This window comes from Pteropus medius, unplaced genomic scaffold (assembly GCF_902729225.1).
Source record: "Pteropus medius unplaced genomic scaffold, Ma_sr-lr_union100, whole genome shotgun sequence".
Classification (NCBI taxonomy): Eukaryota; Metazoa; Chordata; class Mammalia; order Chiroptera; family Pteropodidae; genus Pteropus; species Pteropus medius.
The window spans coordinates 6,166,528-6,190,282 of record NW_024352787.1 but is presented as its reverse complement, the minus strand read 5'-3'; the positions used below and the strand labels follow the sequence as shown (position 1 = coordinate 6,190,282).

At 32.2% G+C, this 23,755-nt stretch overlaps 1 protein-coding gene across 3 annotated transcripts in view; it reads right to left on the bottom strand.

Moving 5' to 3' along the window:
* The window catches only part of HGF (hepatocyte growth factor), a 67,350-nt gene that overhangs the window by 19,791 nt on the left and 23,804 nt on the right, over window positions 1–23,755 (bottom strand). For 2 of the 3 annotated variants that reach the window (XM_039849070.1, XM_039849071.1), the window contains 3 exons: window positions 22,430–22,548; window positions 7,296–7,470; window positions 4,248–4,375 (listed from right to left, as the gene is read on the bottom strand). In XM_039849070.1, the coding sequence (XP_039705004.1) occupies window positions 4,248–4,375; window positions 7,296–7,470; window positions 22,430–22,548 (422 nt within the window). Of the gene's footprint in view, window positions 1–4,247; window positions 4,376–7,295; window positions 7,471–21,649; window positions 22,023–22,429; window positions 22,549–23,755 lie in introns of those variants that run through there. The other variant, XM_039849072.1, reaches the window with a different exon arrangement.

The window sequence follows — 23,755 nt, the reverse complement described above, 5'->3', positions numbered from 1 at the left end:
TTTACATATTTTTCCATTATTTAATTTTAATTTCAGGATTTTTATATATTAAAAATATTTTCTCCTTAGTTATGATATTCAAAATTTATTTCAAATTTGTCATTGTCTTTCGAATTTGAATATGGTGGGTTTTTATTGTTTTTGTTCTTATTTTGCCACGGAAGTTTTTTGATGTAGTTTATATGTATATATATATATATTCTTTTTTGTCTCTTGATTTTGAGCATTAATTAGAAAGCATTTCACCACATCTAAGTAATAAAAGCATTCTTCCAAGTTTACTTCTAATATTTATATGGTTTCTCCTTTTAAATTCAGATCTCTTATCCATTTGGAGTTTATTTTAGGCTATCGTATAAGGCAAAGATTTAATTTTATCATTTTTCCAAATGGTTACATTGTTGATCCATTATCACATTTTAAAAATTCACTTTTCATTCAGTGATATATAGTGCACATTTTTTATTATTCTAAACCTCAGTAAGTAGCTGTTTCTGGACTCTGTGCTTTGTCAATTTAATCATGTACTAGAATTATCTTTTTAATTATAAATTCCTTATAAAATATTGTAATATATGATATGATTAATTACTTCTAATTATCCTTTTTCAAAGTTTTCTTTAGTGTATTTACATATTTATTCTTCCAAGAAAACTTTAGAATCAATGTGGTAGGCATCAGAAAAAGATTCATTGATTAATTTCTTAATATTCCATTAAATTTATTAATTAGTTTAGAAATAATTTATGTATTTATAATGGGTTCTCATATTAAGGACAAAGAATGTTTTTCTCCATGTTAAAGTTTACTCTTGTAGCTTTTGGGAGTGATTTAAAAATTTTATTACATGTATTATGCACATTTTAAAATTTATTCCTGTTTCCATCAGTTTTGTTACTATTATAGATGTAGTTTTCTATTTAATTGGATCTTGAAACTCATATATAATGTTATTGATATCTGTATATTAATTGCATATCCTGCTACCATAGTGAATTTTTTTTATTACTTGAATTCAATTTTCCATGTGTATTACTATTATATCATTTGCGTAAACAGAGATCTTTTGCTTTTTTATCCAATCGATACACTTTCTTATCTAACTGTTTACAATAATATCTCCAATATGGTGTTAAAGGGAAATACAATAACTTATATTTACAATGAAGGAAGAGAGACAGCAGACATTATAGTTTTATTTTTCTTTTACCTTATTAAGAATACTTTAGTGTTTCTCCATCAAGTAAGTGATGGTTTCTTTATTGAACTGGTCACTCAAATTTCATTAGCATCTGTATATTAATATTCACAAGTGAGATAAGATTATAGTTTTTTTCTGCATATCTTTATCATGTTTAGGTATCAATATTATAATTTCCTCACAAAAATAATTTAGAAACATTATCATATTTGTTAAGCTACAAGGCAGTTCATGTAGCATTATTGTCTGGTCTGTGAATTTATCTAGGCATGGTGTATTTTTGCTGGAATAGTTCATGAATAAATGTCCATATTTCATCTATAAGAATTAGTCTATTTAAACTTTCATTCTCTCCCCGGGGGAATTCAAATAACTTGATTTTTTTCTAGTAAATTACTAATTTTACTTTCATTTTCAAAGTTTTTTACATGAAGTTATATTCAACAACCTCATATTTTCTGATTTTCCTGTTCAATATTTATCTCCCTTAATAATTGTATTTTTATAATTACATATTATAGGTTTAAAATAGTTATATTTTATAATTTAAAAATAATTAAATGTATTTTATAATTTGTTCCTTTCTTGAGACAGCAAGTGTTGTCTATTTTATTAATTTTTTCAATGAACTATCATTTTTCTTTTATTCATTAGTTCTTCTCTTTTCCTTTCTCTACCTTGTAATGTCTGCTTCTGTCTTTGTGTTTTTTCTTTCTTATATTGCTTTTTGGTTTACTTTTCTCTCTAATTTTTAGCTGAAAATTTCATTGACTTATCTTCATTATTTATGATATTGATGTAAATATTTAAGGCTGTAAACTATCTTCTGTTTAGTGTCTTAAGTATATCTTATATAATCTAATAAGTTATGTTTTATCAACATTTTAAAGAAATTGTTCAATTTCAATTTTTTAAGTGTTATTTTAATATTCAATTAGAAGAGCAATTATATACGTGCTAATTCAGATGTTGCAAGATTTGAGAAAAAGTTTCTAGCTTATCAATCTGTATGTGAAATTTATACTTTCTGTTATGTGGAGAAGGATAAGAGCAACATTCTTTCGTGTGTATGTGTGTGTGTATGTGTGTGTACTTGTGCATTTATACACATGTGTAACAATGCACACTATTAGCTTGGAAAATCATGCAATAGCATAACTGTATGTTAAAGTCACAGCTGTATGTTGAATTGGCTAACAGTATCTCTCAAGTAGGACTTCTTCATTTTTAAATTGCCCCACAGAGCCTACACATTGTTGCATGTATCAGGTACCTATATTATTTTTAAAAATATATAATATATTGTTAAAGTATTAATGAAAGGGAGGAAGTGTGTAGTAACAGAAAGGTAATTTTAAAGAGAGTTAGATTCAATCTCAGCTGTGCTAACTTGAGAATTTACGCAAGTTGTTTAAATTTCACAAAATTAATTTATTTATTAATGTGTATACTTAATAGATAAGCAATAATATCTGCTTAACTTCCCAAATCCAAAGCTGTCATATCCTATTATCTGATTCTTCAGTAAATGATATATATTTACTGTACATAAAAGTATCTTAATACACACCAGGAGCTTATAATACAATTGTTCTCATTTGCCTCTATCACTCACAAACTATTGCTAATTATTTAAGTGAACAAGACAGGAACAATGAGGATCCAGCTGGAACCAAACCTCTACTAATCATTGGTTTTAACTTTGTTTCCAAATGACTTTTAAAATCTGCCAAAGAACAATGAAACTAACTGAAAAAGGATTCACCCCCTCTTTCCTCTACAACCATTTTCAGAGTTGTTCATGAAAAACTGTCACTGAGAAAAAAAAGATGGAAGAGAATGGATAGGGCAATAAATATGTGAAATGAAGCTTGAAATTTAGTTTGGACTTTTTTGGATGATTTAGGACTGACCATGATCATGACTATCATAATTATATTTATGTGAAAAAATATGATTTTTAAAAAAACGTAACTCATTTTATTGTTATGTTTTATTATTATTATTATTATTAATAATCTTTGGCAAATTATTTCTTTTTAAAATTTATTTCAGTCTGACTTTACTACTGCTCCCTGAAACAATTATCTTCAATGGTGTCTATGTTTCCAAGTACAATGGAAACATATGTACCACTGCACATCATGTCTACTGCTAACATCCAGGTCCACATCATTCTCATCTCTTGCCTGAATTGCTGAAATAATCACTCAATTGATTCCACTTTTTGGCCTTTCTCCAAAGTTCTGGTTATTTTCCATAACGCAGCCAGAGTCATCCAGTTAAAATTAAAGTCAGACAGATCATTTAATATTTCTTCTCGGAACCCTACAACTGAGCTCCTTTTATTTCCAAATAAAAGTGTAAATCCTCCTAATTCCTACAAGGCTTGTGCTATTTTAGCCGAACTGCTCTGTAACCTCATCTCCTGCTACTCTCTATCTTGCTCATTCTGTACCAGTTACAATGATGTGTTGTTTCTTTCCTTTAAACTTTTCAAGCACTCTCCCAACTCATATATTTTCATTAGCAGTTTTTCTCTAAATAGAATGCTCTTTACAAATATATGCACATGACACACTGTTCCCTCACTTCTTTCGGATTTGCCTTAAATGTTCTTTAATATGTAAGATCTTCCCAAACAATTAAGGTATAAAATAGCAAAACCCTTTTCTTCTAACTGAAACGTTTTTCTCTCTAGCACTTACTACAAACTAACTTACTATCCCTACCTCCTTTTTTTTTTTTTTTAACTTGTTTTCTGTTTGCTAGAAATCAGTTCCATGGGGTCAGAGAATTTTTCTTTACTGATATATCTCAAGCACCTAGGACTGTACCTGGCACTGGCATACACTCAAATAAATAAATAAATGTTGAGCAAATGAATTCGAAAAAGAAATCTAACTTAGACTTGGTGGATTTGGTAACTGCTTGCTACCCAGAGAAACTGGTACAATGAGAAGTAGATCTTCTGTAAAATGTGAACTCCCTTTAGGCCTTTCTCCTGAATTTAATCATGCCCACACTGCAAAATGTCAACTATTACCTTGTCCACTTGACACGTCACATTTTGGAATTTGGGAGCAGTAGCCAACTCGGATGTTTGGATCAGTGGTAAAACACCAGGGTGACTCAGCCCCATCTGGATTCCGGCAATAATTTTCTCTTAGGTCCCTATTGAGAATAAGTTTGTTAATGTAAGTTGCACATGTTCTTATATTGGTGGTTAGCATGATTACATTTCTAGAACTCCAGAATGCATGCATGTCTATATATAGAGTGCTAAGTTTTAGATTTAGGATAGTTATAACAATTTAGAATTCAATATACACAATTGGCAGTGCCCCTATTACTGAAATAAATGCTGTCAATACCAGTGTTCTTTTTCTTCAATTGGCCTGGAGTTCCACACAAATGCTTCATGAAAGAGAAATTGTAACACTTCATTCTTCTCACTCTTCCCAAGACTTGGACTCTCAACTGTTACAATTTTTAAAAACTGACCTGTTATTTATTATGTTTTTATGGCCCATATATAATATGAAAACAATATGTATCTCCTGCAGAAGAAAGGTTATTCGTCATTAACTACTTTTATTTAAAATAAAAGTTCCACCTATTCAAATATTTACCACAAGAAACATGATAGTTATTTCTTCTTTAAATTCTCTATTTCCTTGCTTTATTTAATTTGCTCCATAGATTTATTTTAATTACAAAGTAGTTCTTTCTTGATTTGGAGAAGTTAACTGAATCTTTATCAATATTTTTCTAATATGATAGCCTAGCTATAATATAGAAAACCTAACTATAGAAGATGACAACTGTATATGCTTTATCTGACCAATGATTTATTAAACATTTGGAGTTCTCAATAAGAAAATAGTCTATACAAATATTCTATGCAAATAGGTCCAATTAGAAATACTATAATTTTATTAATATCCAAATTGATTTTAGAAAATGAGAAGTTTTTAAGGAAGAAGTCGGGTTTGGTTATAAAATCAATAAGTAATAGTTTATCTAGTCAAAACAGGTTCTGACACAAACTGCATTATTTAAGGTTATAAGACAGAGACTGCCAATAGTTTAAGTCATAGTGTCATCTTATAAGTTTTCATAGTTATAACCCATATTTAAGGCTCTAGCCTTCTTATAAAATGATGAAATTATTACACAGAAAGATAAAAAAAAAAAACTCTTTATTTTAACCAATTTATACTTATGTTTCTGTCGGTACAAAATATGTGCATTTAATTTTACATAAAGTTTACACAAATTTGCTATTTTAGATGAATAATTGCTTAGTTAAATTATTTTGAGATGTTAATTTAAGGCAAGATAATAAAACAGAGATCTAAGGCTAATGAAAGTCTTTAAAAATCTATATCTAGAAGCACCTCATTAATCTAAATTAAGCAAGAATGAGAGTCAAGGTTTGTCTAAATATTTTTTTCTGAGATCTTTCCTCTCACTTGAAGACATAATTGTTTACAATTCTTAAAACAAATTAATGATTAAGTGATTCATGTAGATTCATCTGAGGCAGTATAGTTGAGTTACAATTTTAAAAATTGTCATTTTGTAAGGAGTCTCAGTATGAGGCTGAGGTTTAATACAACCAGAGACACCTACCTGACCTGCATACTATTCTTTGCTAGATGACAAACAGTAAATGAATCAATATTCTGAGCAAAATGTTGAGTCAGATTTTATCTGTTTTATAACATCGCTCACTTTTTGCTTTTTGATATTTATGTTTGGTTACCTTGACAAAATAATTAAATTTAGAAAAGATGGTTTAAATTCTGAAAACAACAGCTAAACTTTCGATAATTTTTCATAGTGAAATGTGTGAATTAAATTTCTATAATTATTCTCTTTTTCTTACAAATGAAGTTCACTGGATATTTGCACATACACAATTTCTTACTTGAGTATTACAAGTCATCAGAAGTTAAAGTGTGAATGGTGCTGACACTGCTTCCTTTGTCTCTTTTAACTAATCTTTTCTCATTTTCTTTGCTTTCTCTACTTTGATATTTATTTCTGAGGTGTGACATATGTATGTCAAGAATAGAGAGTATGTCAAGAATTGCTGTGAATAAAATAGTGGGAAATAAATCCAGAATGACAACTATAAATTTGTTATTACAAAATAATAATAAAAAAAAACAAATGAATATTTATTATATAAGTAAATACACTAAATTAACTAAAAATCCCACAAAACATAAAGTATCTCCTCTTTCCAGTGGATGGGCCAACTAGGGCTCATAGTTCTCCATCTTGAAATGTTAAGCTCTCTTATTAAAAGCCAATTACATAAAGCCAATATACGTTATTTATAGGTGCTATTTCAGCAAAGCCACTATGAATGGCATGTGTGTTATAAATTTCAAAAGCAATCATTTTATGTTCCCCATAACAAGGTGGACAATTTAAAAACACATGGCATTGTAGCTGTGTCTTTCCAACAAAAGTCAAGTGGTGAAAAAATGCAGCCACAGAGAAGGCACATACAACTATATGATTGATATTCAAGGGTAGTTTCTCTGGCTTGATTCATTTAAATGACTGTTTTACTTCCTCATTTTTTAAAGCAAATCTAGAAACAATAGAAAACCATTTAATTTTTTAAAAATAATTTTGTTTCAAAGCTGAAAACTCATGTTTATAGAGTTGACCGAAATCAAGGTATGACTCATCTTGCAGGAGAAAAAACTATGTAATCTCTTCTAAAGTTAACATGAAGATTTAAAAAGGCACTAATTTGAAATTTGCCTGGTTATCATTACCATTTATTAGTTTATTACACAGACCTGCAAGGACAATGCTGTGATCAGAAACCTAGGGATGTGTTTCCCAAAGCATGGTACATCAAACATGTGACTCAGAATTACATAAAATGCTTGTTAAAATGCATATTTGAGGTCCAAATATCAATGTCAAAGAATTAAAATCTCTGGGTGGATCAGTATGCCCAGGAACAATAAAGTTTAAGGATCACTAACACAGAAATTAGTAAAAAGTAACCACCCAGCTTCATTTCCCCCAGGGCTTACTGAAATTTATATTTGTCTAGTTTACTCACTTGCACTTGAAATTTTCAGGTGTTATGTCATGTTGGTGAGGGTATTGGGAATCCCATCGCTGACATGGAATTCCATTCCAAATGGTATTGATGGTGCCTCGATAACCTTCTCCTTGAGCTTGTATGCATTCAGTTGTTTCCATAGGGACATTTGAGTCATTCATAGAACTGTGAGCTATTGGTAAAAAGAAATACAAGCTAAATAAAATCTTTTAAATAAAACCTATCATCTACTTCTGAGAGTTCATTTACATTTGTATTAGCAAGGTTTTGTGTCACGTAAGTTTTTATGATGATTGAGTGGCATAAAAAATTTATCCTATTATTTTTGCTATCACACTCAATCTAAGGGAGTGAGTATACATCTTGTGATGTATAATTAAGTGGTAAATCTTGAGTTTTATATAGTACAGTATATTATTGTTTCATAATTAATCATTAATTATGAGTTCACCTGGTGGACTCAACTGCAAAATTCCTCTGCTTATAAAACAAAATACTTTAGCTCAGCTTTATGCAGACTAGTTTGAAAAAGCATTATCTACTAATACTTAACATTAGATGTAAAATCTCCCTATTTATTAATGTCTAAGTATTGCATATATGTTTTGTTAAAAAATATCATTTCTCACATTGAAAAACATCTATGAGTAATATAGTGACCAAGAAGAAAATTAAAAGTGCTCTGCTTTAAAATTTGGTCATTAAAAAATGTAAGAAAAGGAAAATCAATTTATCATTACTATCTCTATTCCAATTTTCCTTTCAAATACTAAATTCATTTGTTCTTGAGAAGTTCTTAAAGGTATTTACTACCACATGTCACTATAACTTATATAGGTTGAATATATAGTATTTCTAAAATAATTATGCAATTGTTTCTAAAATTAGTTTGCTTAAATACATATTAAGTTGATAAGGTAGTAACTATGATTTTTCTCCAATATAATAAACATATTCTGAGCTGATATGTTAATATTTTCTTTTTAATCAACTTGTTGGCATTAAAAAATAATAATAAATTTTTCCTGGTAGACTTATTCTTTTCTTTTTTTCTTATTCCAACTGTAATACTTATCACATTTTATGAAGATTGTGAAAATCTCAGTAACAAAGTGAAAAGGGTAAAAAGTTAAATTTTTATCACAACTTGGACTCTTTTTGTCTATAATATTTACTCTCCTAAGCAAAATATAATTCAAAACATTCTGGAGCAACTAGAATCCATATACCTTATCAATATACATGAAATATTTATGGTTCAGCAGAGTCATATCAGTGTAAACTCCCCAGTTTACTATCTAAAATGGTCATTCAAGATGTCTCTGAATAAAACTCAGGTTGACACCCTCTAGAATAGCTTAAGATTTCAATAAATGTCTTTGATGCACCCATTCTAAAATTAGATGTATCATTTCTCCAAAAGAGAGTCAAAATTAGATATAACTTCAAAGACTAGGAATGTCTACAAAGTGTTCCATATTTAATAGTGTAAATGCTTTTAAAGTGGCTCTTCAATTTTATTCAAACATATCTTTCTTACAAATAATTACCTTGTGTGGCTGAATGCTTTATTTTATTTAATTCCATGCAAACTATATAAAGCCTGATTTGGAGTTATACTATGAAGTTTTTGAAAAAAGGAAGATTAATTAATGACCATCTTAACCACTGGAATATGTTGTATATACAGATTTCCACAAATCGCCCTTTTAATAACTTTTCTTTAGCTCATTTTAAAATGTGTTTTTTTTTTCTTATGTAGCTACTTTAAGGGGAAAATGTGCTTCAGAATTATCCTAAATTAAAAGGAAATTCAAATGGAGATGAGAACATGTCAAAGATTGCTCCATAAAATGGTCATCGAGAGGTGATAGCCTAGAGAATTTAGAAAGATGATAGATAGATAGATAGATAGATAGATAGATAGATAGATAGATAGATAGATAGATATTGGTAATACACATTGATTCAGGAAGAACAAAAAATTATTGGACTGAGAGAAATGACTTGTATAGAAAAAGTAGGTGCTGGTTAACCAAGCCCTTTATGATTTTAATATTACCTAAAACTCTTTGATGAAACAGAAAATAAGATGGATTTTGTAGGTCTTGAGAAACTATATGCCACCAAGTTACTATATTTCCGTGATTTGAATTTGCTATTAAATGATTTGAGGATAGTGGAGAGGGCAGGTCTTTAAAGAGTAATGATGCTAAAAGAGGTAAAAGGTCAAGCTTGTACTGATACTCTTTATATCTAGTTATAAAACTATTATGTGAAAGAAGACAAAAACAAACGCCCCCAGGAATCCATCAATTCATCAGCTTAACATGCCAAGAAAAAACATTTTGATTCCCTCACTTCTTGGGCACAAGTTCCAGGCCAAAAATTTGTGACCTAGGTCAGGATTCAGAATTCTGACAATGGGAGAAATATAAGAGTTAGGGCAGCCACAGCAAAATCACTTCCATTAATCTCACGAACCTCACTGTCTGTTCTTCTTGAATCAAAGTGTATCACCAGTATCAATATACGTATTAATTATCTAGGCTATAAACTTTCAATGACCACTTTATGGATCAATCTTTGACATTCTCATCCATCTGGGGTAGTTCTACTATTTTAGTTTTCTATTTATTTGTGTTGGTTTATTTGTTTACTGCTAACATATTTTTACTTTCAAGGCTGAAACTATTGTTCTTTTTTTTCATGTGGATAGTTCAAAGAAAGTTATCATCAGTTTTCGTTTAATATAAAAAAAAACCCACACAGACCAAAAAAAAAAGAAAAGAAAAACCTTGGGCTTACTAGGAAACCCATCTGTCACTAGAAACCTGGTTGAAAGATTAATATTTTTAGAAGAGAAATACAGTGCAGAGTTCTTTAGAAAACAATTAGTTTCTAAAGATGTTTGGGAACCAAAAAGTTTTAAAGCTAATTTGGAAGGATAGTTTCCCAGGCTCAAGTATGACTCTGGCACATGTAACCGAACAACCCAGTATAGATGAGTCCTGATGTCGGTCAGTACCACCTGTGGCTAGATATGGGCCCAACACATGCCACTAAGAACCTAGTTCGAGGCTGAGCCCACCAGAGATTAACAGGCCCTTCTCCTTGGACAATAGCATGATTTGCCAGAAACCAACCTAAACAATGAAAAAGAATGTGATATTCAGAGATGATTTGGGGTTGGCTATTATTTGAATGAAATTTCTAAATGCAGAAGCAGGTTCAGTGGGCTGGTTCCTCCACCATGTGAAGTAGCTTCTCATTGTAAAATTATGCCTGTGTTGAGATGAGAGAGCAAAATGTTATGCCTATAGTGTCAATGTAAGATTAAATATCAGGTATCACTTCTAGAGTGTGTTATTAGACAAGAGTAATTGCATTTTCAAAGTAATTGTTTCATAATACCTTTTTTAAAGTGACGCTTTTGTAGAAATGACATTTAAAATTTGAAATAATTCAGAGTTTTAAACTCAAAAATAATTTCATTACACTGTTTTATAAAAAGAAAGACAAAGTAAACACATATTATCATAGTTCATTCAGAAATTAATACTAGAAAAATTCAATGACTAAGCAACCACATGATCATCAGAAAATATTAACAGGGATGCTAAAATTAAAAGTTAGTAGAAAATAAATATTTTCCTAACTTGAGGGCAAAGTTTTCAAATTTTAGTAGCTTCTATGACAAAGAATATTTATACTACAAAATCCTAAATCAAAGAAAAGACCACTTATATAAGAATATTGAGGAAAATATTTCACTGCTGATTGATCCACTAAAATTTCAGTGTCAAGTATAGAGATGTATATTGTTGGTTCTAACTTTGCATCTTGACTGCAGAGGTTCCCAACAAAATTTAATAAAGAATCTTTCACTTTTAAGTAAAAACTATAGAATCATCATTTGATCAATTATGTTGAACAGTTTTTTTCTAACTTTCATTAGTATATTTTAAAACCTTTGATATAACCTTACCTTAAGGAGTCACTGAATATTCACTAAAAGACATTGTAAATTAAAACGGTTAAATAAAAAACAAAATTTTAGATTTGGATTAAATAACTTGGATGATTTAACAGATTCTAATTTGGAGGTAGAAACTAAAAACTTTTGAATTATAAAAATTACAGAATACAAAGAATTACTGAACGTTAATAAAAATACAATATGGTATAGAATAAATATGTTTCCATTAGTGCTTGCTATAGATTGAATGTTTGTGTCTCCCCCAAATTTATATGTTGAAATATTAATCCCTAATGTGATAGAATTAGGAGCTAGGGCCTTTGATAGTTGATTAGTTTATAAGGACAGAACCCTCATGAATGCGATTAATGGCCTCATGAAAGTGACACCACAGAGTTCCCTAGCCCCTTCCACCACATGAGGACACAGCAAAAAGATAGTCATCTATGAACCAGGAATCAGGCCCTCACCAGTCACCGAATCTGCTGGCACCTTGATTTTGGATTTCCCAGACTCCATAACTGTGAGAAATAAATGTCTATTGTTTATCAGCCACCCAGTCTATGGCACTCTGTTATAGATAGCAGTCCGAACTAAGACAGGTCTCAATATGACATAAAGAATATAAATAATAATATTATTTTTGTCTTTTATTTTAATAAGCATTCAAATATATAACCTTAAACAACTTGTTGGTTTTACTTATTCTTGTGTTTTAATTCAGTGGTAATATTACTTATGATTCTAACTACAAACTAGCAGTATTCAGATAGTATTTTTATTACCTAAAAAGTACCCTCTGAAGGTGGTGTACCTATATTTACCTCCATTTGACATTCAGCTGCCAGAAGTAACCCCATAAACAGAACTACATAATTCTTGTGACAACATATAAGAATAAATATTACTGGCAAAAAAGATGTATTAATATAAGTAACAAAATAGTTTTCATCAATAAATAAGAGTTATTATGAGACTCATGCAGCTACTTAATAAATATTATCTGATGAAGATCATGATGAATAATTTGTCCATAAACCATTTAACTATGAGATAAATGTTTGATCTTTGTTGCCTACATACATACTTACTATCCAAACAAAATGAGATATTCTTGAACTGCAACAAAATAGACTTTTCAGCTGTCCTTTTGTATAAATATCAAAATGGTGCAAAAACAAAACAAACGTTTTATGCCAATTAATTTGAAAAGGGTGATTAAATGTTGGAAAAAGCTATTCTTTTGGATTTTATACTTTAACACAGCACCTGATTTAAGGGAGGGATTTGAGGAGTTTCTGGTGGTCAAGCAAAGTATTAAATAGCAAGAAACATCCCCAAATATAAGCTGAAGCTGATCAAGTCTAGACAAAGCAACATCTTTTTAAAATATTGCATTCTCACATACACAAATATTTTTTCAAGTTATGTCTACCAAGCTCACACTGAAAATACCAGAAACTCTTCTGAGAGTTCCTCAAAATAAAACCTTTGCCAGGAGTGTCGGTAGTGATCACCCTTTGGAGCAAATGCAAAGATATTTATATGATCCTCAGTGGCCTATTAGCAAAAGAATGTTTTTCTTTGATGATTGACACAAAGTTTTCTGTTTGGAAATATTTTAAGAAAAACAACATTGAAAATTTTTACTGTCCTGTTAGAACACGATCAAATACCATAGGTGCCTCTTGGAACATTAATTTCACTTTGCTGGTGTGGAAGTGCTATGATCTGATTGTTAGGAGAAAACCTTAAGGTTCAAGTGGATTTTTTGAGAGAATGAACATTTACTGTGATGCAATTCTTCAGACAAGCATCTGTCCCCCTTTCCCCCCGCACCACACACAAAAATAGAGACCCGTAGAATAACCTGACTAATAATAAATCTGATTCATTTTCTCTGTGAAAGGCTAGCCAGATCCCTGTAGAGAGACCACTGCCCTGAAGGAGGTCCATGAATGGTAACCGAAGAATGCAAATGCTCATGTATGTTACAGAGAGTCACACCCAGAGTTTCATAAGCTTTACATGGATGATGAGTAAATTCTTACATTTACATTTCCCCTACCTCACAAAAAAATCTAGATTTCCCAGTGGTGACAAGCTATTGCTATTCTTTTGCCTATTGATAAGAACAAGTTGCTTTACAGGTTGTTAGACAAATACCTGCTTATTTAGTTTAACTCAACCCATTTCTTATTCCCAGCTATTGAAGAGAAACTGAAATGTAGAATCTACTTTATGATGGACCCTGGAGTTTGAGAACAGCTACTCTCCTGTCAACAGACTTGTGCTCTTTGGGGCTGCAAAAGACAGGATCAAGTTCAATGTAAATTTAAAGAGCTTCTTGTTTCAAAATTGACATGGGAAAGTAGTATAAAAATGTCCAAGTGCAAACCTCAAATTGCTTGCACGTTTGCTTTCCATGTGAACCTGCAATTCCTATCTGAAACTTTTCCCTGGACTTTATCCAAGTCTTTTCTAGTATAAAATGCTCAAGAGACTTCCGCGAAAGGTCTTCAATTCCGTACTCTTATTCTTTAGTAGATAATTTGGAAAAGACCTCCAAGTACAAGATCATTCCTTTAAGAAAGGGCCGTGATAGCATTGTTTTTTCCTGACTCAGTATACAAAAAGATTTTATTTCTATGAATTTCTGTTCTGGTGTGGATGAATTAATAAAATTGAGAGAAACAGTAAGCTTTCTTTATTTTCCCAACATACAAACACGCTGAATTTTAAAAGGTGAAATAATCTCTTAAAATGACACCAATATACACTGGTTACTTTGAGGAAAGATTCTTTTTATTTAATACTAGTGACAACATATCTATATTAGTCTGTTCAGGATGCCATAACAAAATATCACAGACTGGGTGGCTTAAAAAACAGATATGTATTTTCTCAGAATTCTGGAGGCTGAGCAGTCCAAGATCAAGTTGCCAGCCAATTTGGTTCCTGGGTCGTAGATGGCCAGCTTCTCACTGTGTCCTCATATGGTAGAGAGAAAGAGAGAGAGAGCGAGACAGAGAGAGAGAGAGAGAGAGAGAGAGAGAGCGAGAGCGAGAGAGAGAGAGAGATTTTTCTCTTCCTTTACTTATAAGGCCACTAATCCTATCAGATTAGGGTTCCATCCTTATGACCTCATTTAACCTTAATTACCTCCTAAAAGCCCTATCTTGAAATACAGACACAATAGGCATTAAGATTTCAAGTATGAATTTTTGTGGGGAAGGACACAATTCACTTCATAACAATATTTTTAATAAAAATCTTAGCTAGCAAAGATCTGCCTTTTGAAATGGGGAGTTGTTCAACAAGTATAAAGTTTCGGTTATGCAAGATGAATAAGTTCTAGAGATCTAGTGTGCAACATAGTACCTACGGTTAACAATACCGTATTGTATACTAAAAATTGTTAAGAGAATGATCTCAAGTTAAGTGTTCTTACTACAAAAAAATAAAAAAGATGGGGGGCAGGAGGAAACTTTTGAAAGTGATGGATATGTTTATCACCTTGATGGTGGAAAGGGTTTCATGGGTGTATTGATATGTTCAAATCCATCAAATCATATACACTAAATACCTGAAGATTTTTCACATTGTTTATACCTCAATAAAGTCATTAAAAATAAAATGGCTCTGGACACTTATATCTATAAATTTAAAAAAATAATAAGGAAAAGTAATAGGAGGAGAAAAATAAGATAAAACATGAAAAGTATCACCTATTTTGTTGGCAAAGGAAAAGCCATCAAGACAACCACCAACAATAGAATAAAAATCAGCCAGGGAAGCATGAAACCTGAGTTAAGGCGGCGGTCCCCAACCTTTTTGGCACCAGAGACCAGTGCTCCTATGAGAATCTAATGCCTGACGATCTAAGGTGGAGCTGAGGCATTGATGCTAGCACTGGGGAGCAGCTGCAAATACAAATGAAACTTTGCTGGCTCCACTTGTTGCTCACCTCCTGCTGTGTGGCCCAGTTCCTAACAGGCCAGAGACTGGTACTGGTCTGTGGCCTGGGGGGTTGGGGACCCCTGAGTACGGTAATGGGAAAAGGTATGAAGCAAGTATTCCTAGTAGGCAATGTTTGATAAAAGCCAGGTTTTCATATGAAAATCTAGAAGCTTATGGAAACTACCACTATGTGGGAATGCAACATTCACTCATTTAACAAATATTTGTGGACCTTTTGTCATGTGCAAGACAATGTGCTAAGCACTATGGAATACAAAAGAGTCATAGTTCTGCTCTATTGGAGCTTACAAATTTTCATAGAGCTATTAACCAAATAATTTCAAAAATAAATGTAAAAAAACCTAAACTCTCAGAAGTACATGGAAGGAGAGGCTAATGGTACTATAAAGATATAATAAGGAATTTAACCAAGTCAAGGAAGTTGAATAAAGAAATGGTAACTGGGGAAATGATAACTGAGTTGAAATTTGAACAATGAGTAACTGTCAACTTGGTGAAGAAGGAAGAGAAAGTTTTTAAAGGCAGAGGAGATGGCAGGGGTGAAGAAACTATAATGAGAATATGTAAAATAATGAGTTATAGGAAGGAAACTGTCCTAGATGGAACAGAGAGCCTGGAGAGAAATGTGGTAGTTAGTATATGAGGTTAGAGATACGAGTGTGGAGTAAAAGATGGTTTCGTTTTATCTTTGTCCTATGATCAAAGGAAATAATTGAAAGATTTTTAACTGTTATGTGTGTGTGTCTGTGTGTATTTGTGTGTGTGGTATATGCTAGAGATGGGGAATGATATACTCATATTTTTAAAAATATTCTATTTGTAATGTGGAGAAGAGATTGGAGGACCAAACTAGTGAATATGGATATAACTCCAATTGGAAGGTCATTCAAATATTCAAGATGAAAAATAATACTCTCTTGGAAAAAGGAAACAGTGATGGGGTACAATGGCCAGACTTGAGAGGTACATAGAAGATAAAATTGAAAGGTCTTGATGGTTCAAATGTTGCGAGTAAAGGAAAGGGCATGTCTAGAATTATTCTAGGTTTTTGGAATTTAAACTATAAATGATGATACTCATGCAAAAGAAAGCTTAAAACAAATTAGACCATATGACACCATAAAGAAAACCAGAAATAAAAATAATAAATGATAGAAGAAATTCCAACCAGGTGAATTGCTAGTTGTGAGAGATGGGGTACAATTGCAGCAGCCAATAGGTATATCTTAGTTGTATATTCTAATGGGACTACATCAGCCGTACATGTCTGACATGTAGCAAAAAAGTTGTTTTAGAAAGGACATCTGGGGTTCTGGAGATTATTTCAAGGATCTAGGAGATCAAAACTATTTTCATAACAATGCTAAGTCATCATTTGTCCTTTATACAGTGGAACTTTCAGATGTACTTGATATATGATATCCCAAAACACTGAATGCAGAAGCAAAGATGAGGCACTCAGTTATCTTTTAATTAAGGTAACATTAAATTTGCAAAAACATCTGAATTTGCAAAAAATTTAAAACATTGCCAATATTTTCCCTATTTTTCTGAAAAAAGTTATTTTTTCATTTAAAACATGTTAAATTTATTAATATCTAATAAAATTTTTAGTGACTTAATACATTTCTAAAATTTATGTTTTAATTTTCAATACCATAAATATTGAGTCATATAACCCACAATGACAATTTTCAACTCTCAATAATCTTAAAGATTGTAAAAATAACTTCAGCCCAATAAGTTTGTGAACAACTGATTTAAATAATTAATGAGATTTCCTAAGGGACATCAACCACAAACATAATTTTCAATTGCCAGATAGCTATTAAAGTTCGCTTCAGAAAAATAAAATTAGTCCCAACAAATATTAATATTTCTTATTGAAAAGCAGTGAACTAATCTCTAGAACAAACTGTTTTTCAGAATATGAAGTTATTATAGGGGAAAACCATAAGAAAGTCAGTACTTCATTTAGGCACTATATAGGACTTCCAATCTTGTTATGTTTGCAATGTCTTAAAATTCCATATACCTAGGAGTCTGTTAAAAGTTATATAGCAAGAATATAGATGGGGTGCTGCCATTTGGGTCCATGACACCTCTGGAGGAATGTGGTGTGAAGAAAGACTGAGAAAGCCTGTCCTGGAACACCCTGGCACACATTCGTCAGGTGATAAGTAACATTCATCCTTCACTTTCAGTGATACACTGATCGTAAGATTAGAAGGTTAGAAGCAAACTGACAAGAAGAAATTTGTGGTTGATTCAGCTTTTTAACAAATGAAAGAAATAGAGTAGTTTTCAAAACTTTGGCTCAGAAAGGTGTGAATATCCTAATGTCAGGGCAATGTCAGCTTTCACTTTGCTAGTTCGTGCTAAAGCTCTGAAATTTCAATTTTATTATAGGTCTTGGTCTGTTGGTTTTCTTTCTTTCTTTCTTTCTTTCTTTCTTTTTTTTCACTTCTATGTTCTCAGCATCAAAAAAAGCATTTGACATATAAGAGCTACTCAGCAAATATTTATTTAATTAATCCTTTAGAAAAGGGACTAATGCTCTTTGTGTTCTCTGTGTGCTCCCTGGGATTGTTGCTCTGCCAAAGGCTTTTACTACCATTAGTATTTACATATGACTTTACATGACCTTCAGAGAAGGCTGAACTATGAGCTATGAGCACATATATCAATATAAGCAGACCAAAACGTATTATCTTTCTCCTCAAATATAACTCTCTCAATATGCATCATCCACTCAACAACATAAGAAATATTTTAGACTTTTCTCTTGCCCTATCTTATTTCCCACTACATCCATTTTCTCATTATATCCTGACACTACCTTTTTAATATTGTTCACATCCTTCCTCACTCTGTTATTCTCACAGCTTACTGCCTTAGTTCACCGTCTTTTTATTTCCTACTGGCCTGGTAAAATCAGATCTTATCAGACCCACCTGACTCCTTCCTCAGTCCTCTCCATGCCAATTACTCGGAGTATATAGTAATTCTTCCAGATCAGTGGTCTTGAAATGTTGTTGGCTTTTTTGTTTTTGTTTTTGTTTTTTTCTCCTATTACTAAAAGAATTTTGAAATATTATTTATATTCCCTCTCATGTTTTTAAGTTGACCTCTACACTCTTTATGACAATTTTAAATAGTTGCAAGAGATGTGATTTCTAGCATATTTTAACTATTAACATTTTTTAAACAAAAATGTTATATCACTTTTTAAAGTGGACTTAATATACTGTAAATACCATAATGATTTGACACCTACCTGTTTCTAGATAAAATGTACATTATCAAGTCCTTTTTCTCTTTGAATCATTTTTCCATTCCACTTTACCCACAAAATGTTATGCTACTCTAATGTATTTTATTTTATATTGGAGAGTCTTTTATTTCTGACCTCATCATATTTTTCTGAAAGATTTTCGTATACTGAAATTAATTTTTTAAGTTTCTGGTGACCACAAAAACCTGAGATAAATACACATATGTACACACAAACACAAACACACGTGTATATATACATATATATACATTCTGAGTAGAGTTATATAATTATAGGTAGTACATAAATGATAAACAACATGTATAGTATTTTCAAAGTTCTGTTTGTATAGTGTCCCCAAGATTTTTACACCTCAGGACAATACACCTTAAAATTCAGGAAAGATGGGCAGTCTGCCTTTGTTCAGTAAAGTGGGAAAGAGTGGTTGTGAATGGAAAAGTAGGATGTTGAACTTGACCGACTCCTTAGGAAAATGTGCATCTCAAGCATAAGACTTTGGGAAAGAATTCACATGAAAGTGGGAGAGGTGGAATTTGAGCCTTTTAAGCTATCCATGCCTACAGACCTTTAGGAGAGTCATTTTGTTTCCCCAGGTTTCATGGACAACAAATCAGATAAGACCACTCTCCATGCTTAATTTTTCAGTGTTTCCCACAGAAACTGGATGGGCCACTTTGGGATCTTACTTGATCTGCCTCACATCACTCTTACCTTTCTCATCTTTTATTTCTCTGTTTTCAGCCCATCCTTACCCATATCAACCTAATTACCATGTCTTGAATACTGCATTGCTGTTCCATCCATCCATCCCTTTACTTATATATCATTCTTCACTGGCTTAATCGCAGCCATTTTGTAGAACTAAAATAAGGATTATTGATAACAGATGGAAAACACCTTTCTGTAGATGTGAAATAAATGATGGCAATTATTTTAATAAAGGTATAATATAGTGAAACAAGAGTTTAAAAATCCCACTTCAACTTTAGAGAGGCTATGTGACATAATCAACTTAATTTTTTTCTTAAACATATTGAAAACTCAGAATGAATTCAAGCAGTCAGGAGTCATAGATAACCAGAAAGTTTGCCCATGGATCAAATGATACAAATAAAAAGTGATAATCAATATTCTGGTACAACCAGTGCATGTAAACATATATGTGGTATGTAGAATACAATTATGGCCCCCAGGATTTCCACTCACTCATGTACACTCTGTATAACCCCATCCCCTTGTGAATATGATAGGAGAGCTACTCCTGTGATTAGCTTATTAGCTTATATTAGCTTCACAAAAGTGAAGAGATTTTGCATTTGTAATTTAAGTCCCTAATCAGTTGACTTTGAGTTAATTAAAGGAAGATTACCCTAGGTGAGCCTGACCTAATCAAGTGAGCTCTTTAAAAGAGGATGTAGAGGTCAGAGGCTCAAAGTAATAGGAAGCTATCCTGTTGGCCTCGAAGAAGTAAACTGGCATATTGTGGAGAGGGTCATATAGTAGGAAACACCAGGAATTCTCTGGAGCTGAGGACTTCAGCAATACAACCACAAGAAACAGAATTTTGGCAACAACAGTGAACTTGGAATTGGACCCTGAGTCTTAGATAAGACACTAGATCTGGTAGGCACCTGGATCATAGCCTTGCAAGATCCTAAGCAGATAACCCACCTTAGTCATGCCTGGACTACTGACCAACAGAAACTATGAGATAATAAATGTGTATTTTTTAAGCTACTAAGTTTTTGGTAATTTGTTATCCTGCAGTAGAAAACTAATATACGATTGAAACCATCACTAAATTTCTTGATTTTACATTATAGTATTTATTATATATAAAAGCCAAAATATTTGGAAGAATATTCATAAAACCATACTTATTTCATACTTTCCACAAATCCAATGTAAACTTTTATTCAAAACAGTGTAGTCTCTATAAATAATTTTACAAACTAAAAGCTTCCCTATGATAAATTATTTCTAAAATGTTCCCAAAGCTGAGAAGATAATTTTAGTCTTAACTATATAGGTTTGGCTCAGAAGTTCTGTCATCATTTGCTTAGAATTAATATCTTATAAAGACCACTCTCTTTTTAACGAAGCCATAAGAATTATTACGTTACTTGAATAAATAACCAATTCTTTCTTGGACAGAAAAGAAGAAAATTTAATAGTTAGGAAGTATTATAGTCATTCTATTTCTTTCCTCTCCCAATGTCTTTTAAAAATAACCAAAGACTGGTTGGAAAATGAAGAGGAGGACTACACTTGGATATTTTCAGTGTATGTGTGCCAGTTGAAGAGTGGATGTGCAGGTGAGTATTTGTATGTGTGTGTATTTATACTGGTCTTATCCAGAGACAATTTATAAGAACACCTAATACAGACACAGACACACACACACAGGAAAATAGTTGGCTTATTGTACCTGAATGGTCAAGAATAATGGAAAGATTAACAAGGTTTGAAAAGTCAACAAGTGAAACTAATTCAATGTATAGAGAGAAACACTGTCACAGGAGTCATCTTTTAAAGGACCGATCGGATGATTCAATTTCCTTGGAATATTGTGTTCACACTGAGAGCCTTCCAGATTCTGCGTTATTTCTCATATGCCAGACATATCCCCTTTCTGTGGGCTTTATTTGAGCCGTCCAAAGCACTTCCTTTTATTAGCAGGTCTAAGTGGAGAGAGATTTACCTTGGCAGTATTATACAGTGGATAACACTGAATTAAGTTTGTTCAAAGGAATATCCCCATCCTGCTATTGTAGGGAAATATGCAAATACATGTCTCTATCCTCATAATTGTATAGTTATCAGTCTGGGTACTGATACCTGATTGGTATCTAGATTATGTATCTTTCTCTCTCTCTCCCTGTCTCTGACAAAAGATAATATATATATATATATATATATATATATATCTTTAAGATATATATATATCTTTATATTATCATATTATCATATATCATATGATAATATCTTTACATTATCAAGCCAATTTATAACATTATTACTAAATTTATGCAATTCTACTGATCTTAAAGCATTTTAGGATTCAGTTAAAAAAATAAGATCTGTACTCACAGAAAAAAAAAGCATGTCTGTATCTAATTATTATCCAACAGTATTATTTCAGAGAAGAGTAAAAATGTGTGAGTTAACCATGGAGAAGAGGACCAAGTATACAGATTTAAAGAAATACAACAAAGCAAATGAGAAAAGTAGCTTTTTATCATAAATTCAGGTGAGTAGAGTACAGGAAAGTATATAGAAAAGGACTGTAAGACTGCTAAAAGACAAGTTGAAACAGAATGCAGGCTGTGGACAAGGACACCCACAGAGGTGCAGATCAGCTACTAGGAATTAAAGATGTCTGTAAGAATCTTCCACTAGACTTATTATTCTTCATTGCAGCCTCTGTCATTCACCAGAAGAGATTCACAGTTGACAGCTCATATGATGTCTGGGGAGGAAAGGTAGGGAAAGGATATAGGATTGGAAAGTAAGCATCTAAGGTCCTAGCTTTTACAGCACTATTGTTATTATGATACTGTATATAACCCCTGACCTTTTTCTCTTTCTGTGGATTTCTTTTCTTTTACTCGATAACGTGAGAAAGCGTAGGCCTTTGCAATAGATATAAATGTTTTGTGTGTATGTGTGCACTTGCGTATTTATCTCTTTCAAAATAATGGCTCTCTAAAAATTCAAAAGTTTGGATAGGATTATGTAACATACTTTTAAAATATTAAAACCTATACACATTAAAGCATTAAATAAAAATAGTTGTTAACCTGTCTCACTAATAATCGCCTGCTTAGATCCAGTCTGTTAGAGGAAAAGGAAGCAATAAATTTGACCCTAACTTACCACACATTTTAATTGCACAGTACTCCCACGGGGTGTCAGGGTCAAGAGTATAGCACCATGGCCTCGGCTTGCCATCAGGATTGCGGCAATAATTATCATCAAAGCCCTTGTCGGGATATCTGCAAACCACACCAAGAAAAGTGTCACGTAAATCTGCCTGGAAACACCAACCAGCCATCAGCTCACAAAATAATGTTTGACGTAGGTTGGAAACTACTAGCTAAGGAAAAAATAGATTCTCTGTGGTTTGCCTTACAAAGACCGCTAATCATTGACTATTGAATCTATTAATTTACATATTCTACCAAATATAGAGTATATCACATTTGCTAATGAGTTAGATCAATTTGGTACTTGTCCACCAATTGAGGTCCCGAACTTAAGCCCCTTTTCTCAAAGCTCAGTTAAGGACAGTACTTAAACATGACCTCATGTAAAATGCTCATTAAGAAAACAGGTCCTCTTCTTTGGCAAGCTTAAATTTTAAACTGAAAGTCAGGTTTCAATAGCTCTGTTACTAATGATAGCTCAATTCTGGAACAGAGCCTTTCTAGGTGATTCCCTCACCTCCACCAGAGCAAGAGACAAACTCCGCCACACCACTTTCTCTAAACCCTCATCCCTTTAAATTAACAGGGGCCTGAAACGGTGACTTGATTTTAATCATTACCATTTTCCTTCTGCTCTCACTTGAAAGACTAGAGATGTACTTAAAAATAAAGCACAGTTATAATTTCATTTAGAAGAGCAATAAACAAAAAGAGAAAGAAAAAACATCTTTCAGCAATATCCAAACAAAAGTAGGGATAGAGTTTCCTCTGGAATTATTTGTATTTTTATTCCTTATAATAAAAATAAGAATTCTTTTTCAACTAAAATATTTCATGTGAAATGAAAGGGCCAAAGTAGACTTTATTTTTTTTAACCGCTTAAGCTCAAAACCTATTTCTGAGGAAAAATTAGATCTGGTCACCTGACTTCTCCAGATTGGCAGTCTCAAAACACACCAGGATAAAGTGGCCAAAGAATTGTTTGCTCTACCTTTTATTCTTTTTCTATGTGTATGACCTCTGTCATGTTGTCACGTATGTGAGCCTATTTTACTCAAGTCACTGAAGATGTGGCTCTAGAAGGAGACTGGCTTGCATTTAGTAATAATACCTCCTCCCACAGCTCATGTCAAAGTGGTCATTAGTGAATGGACCTCTGTATTTTTTCTGCTATGGAAGACAAAGAGGAAGCTTCTGTTAGTGCTTCCCTTCCACACCCCACTGATGCTCCTATGTTCAAGACCATCTTGATTTCTGGAAATCTTAATCTAGTTAG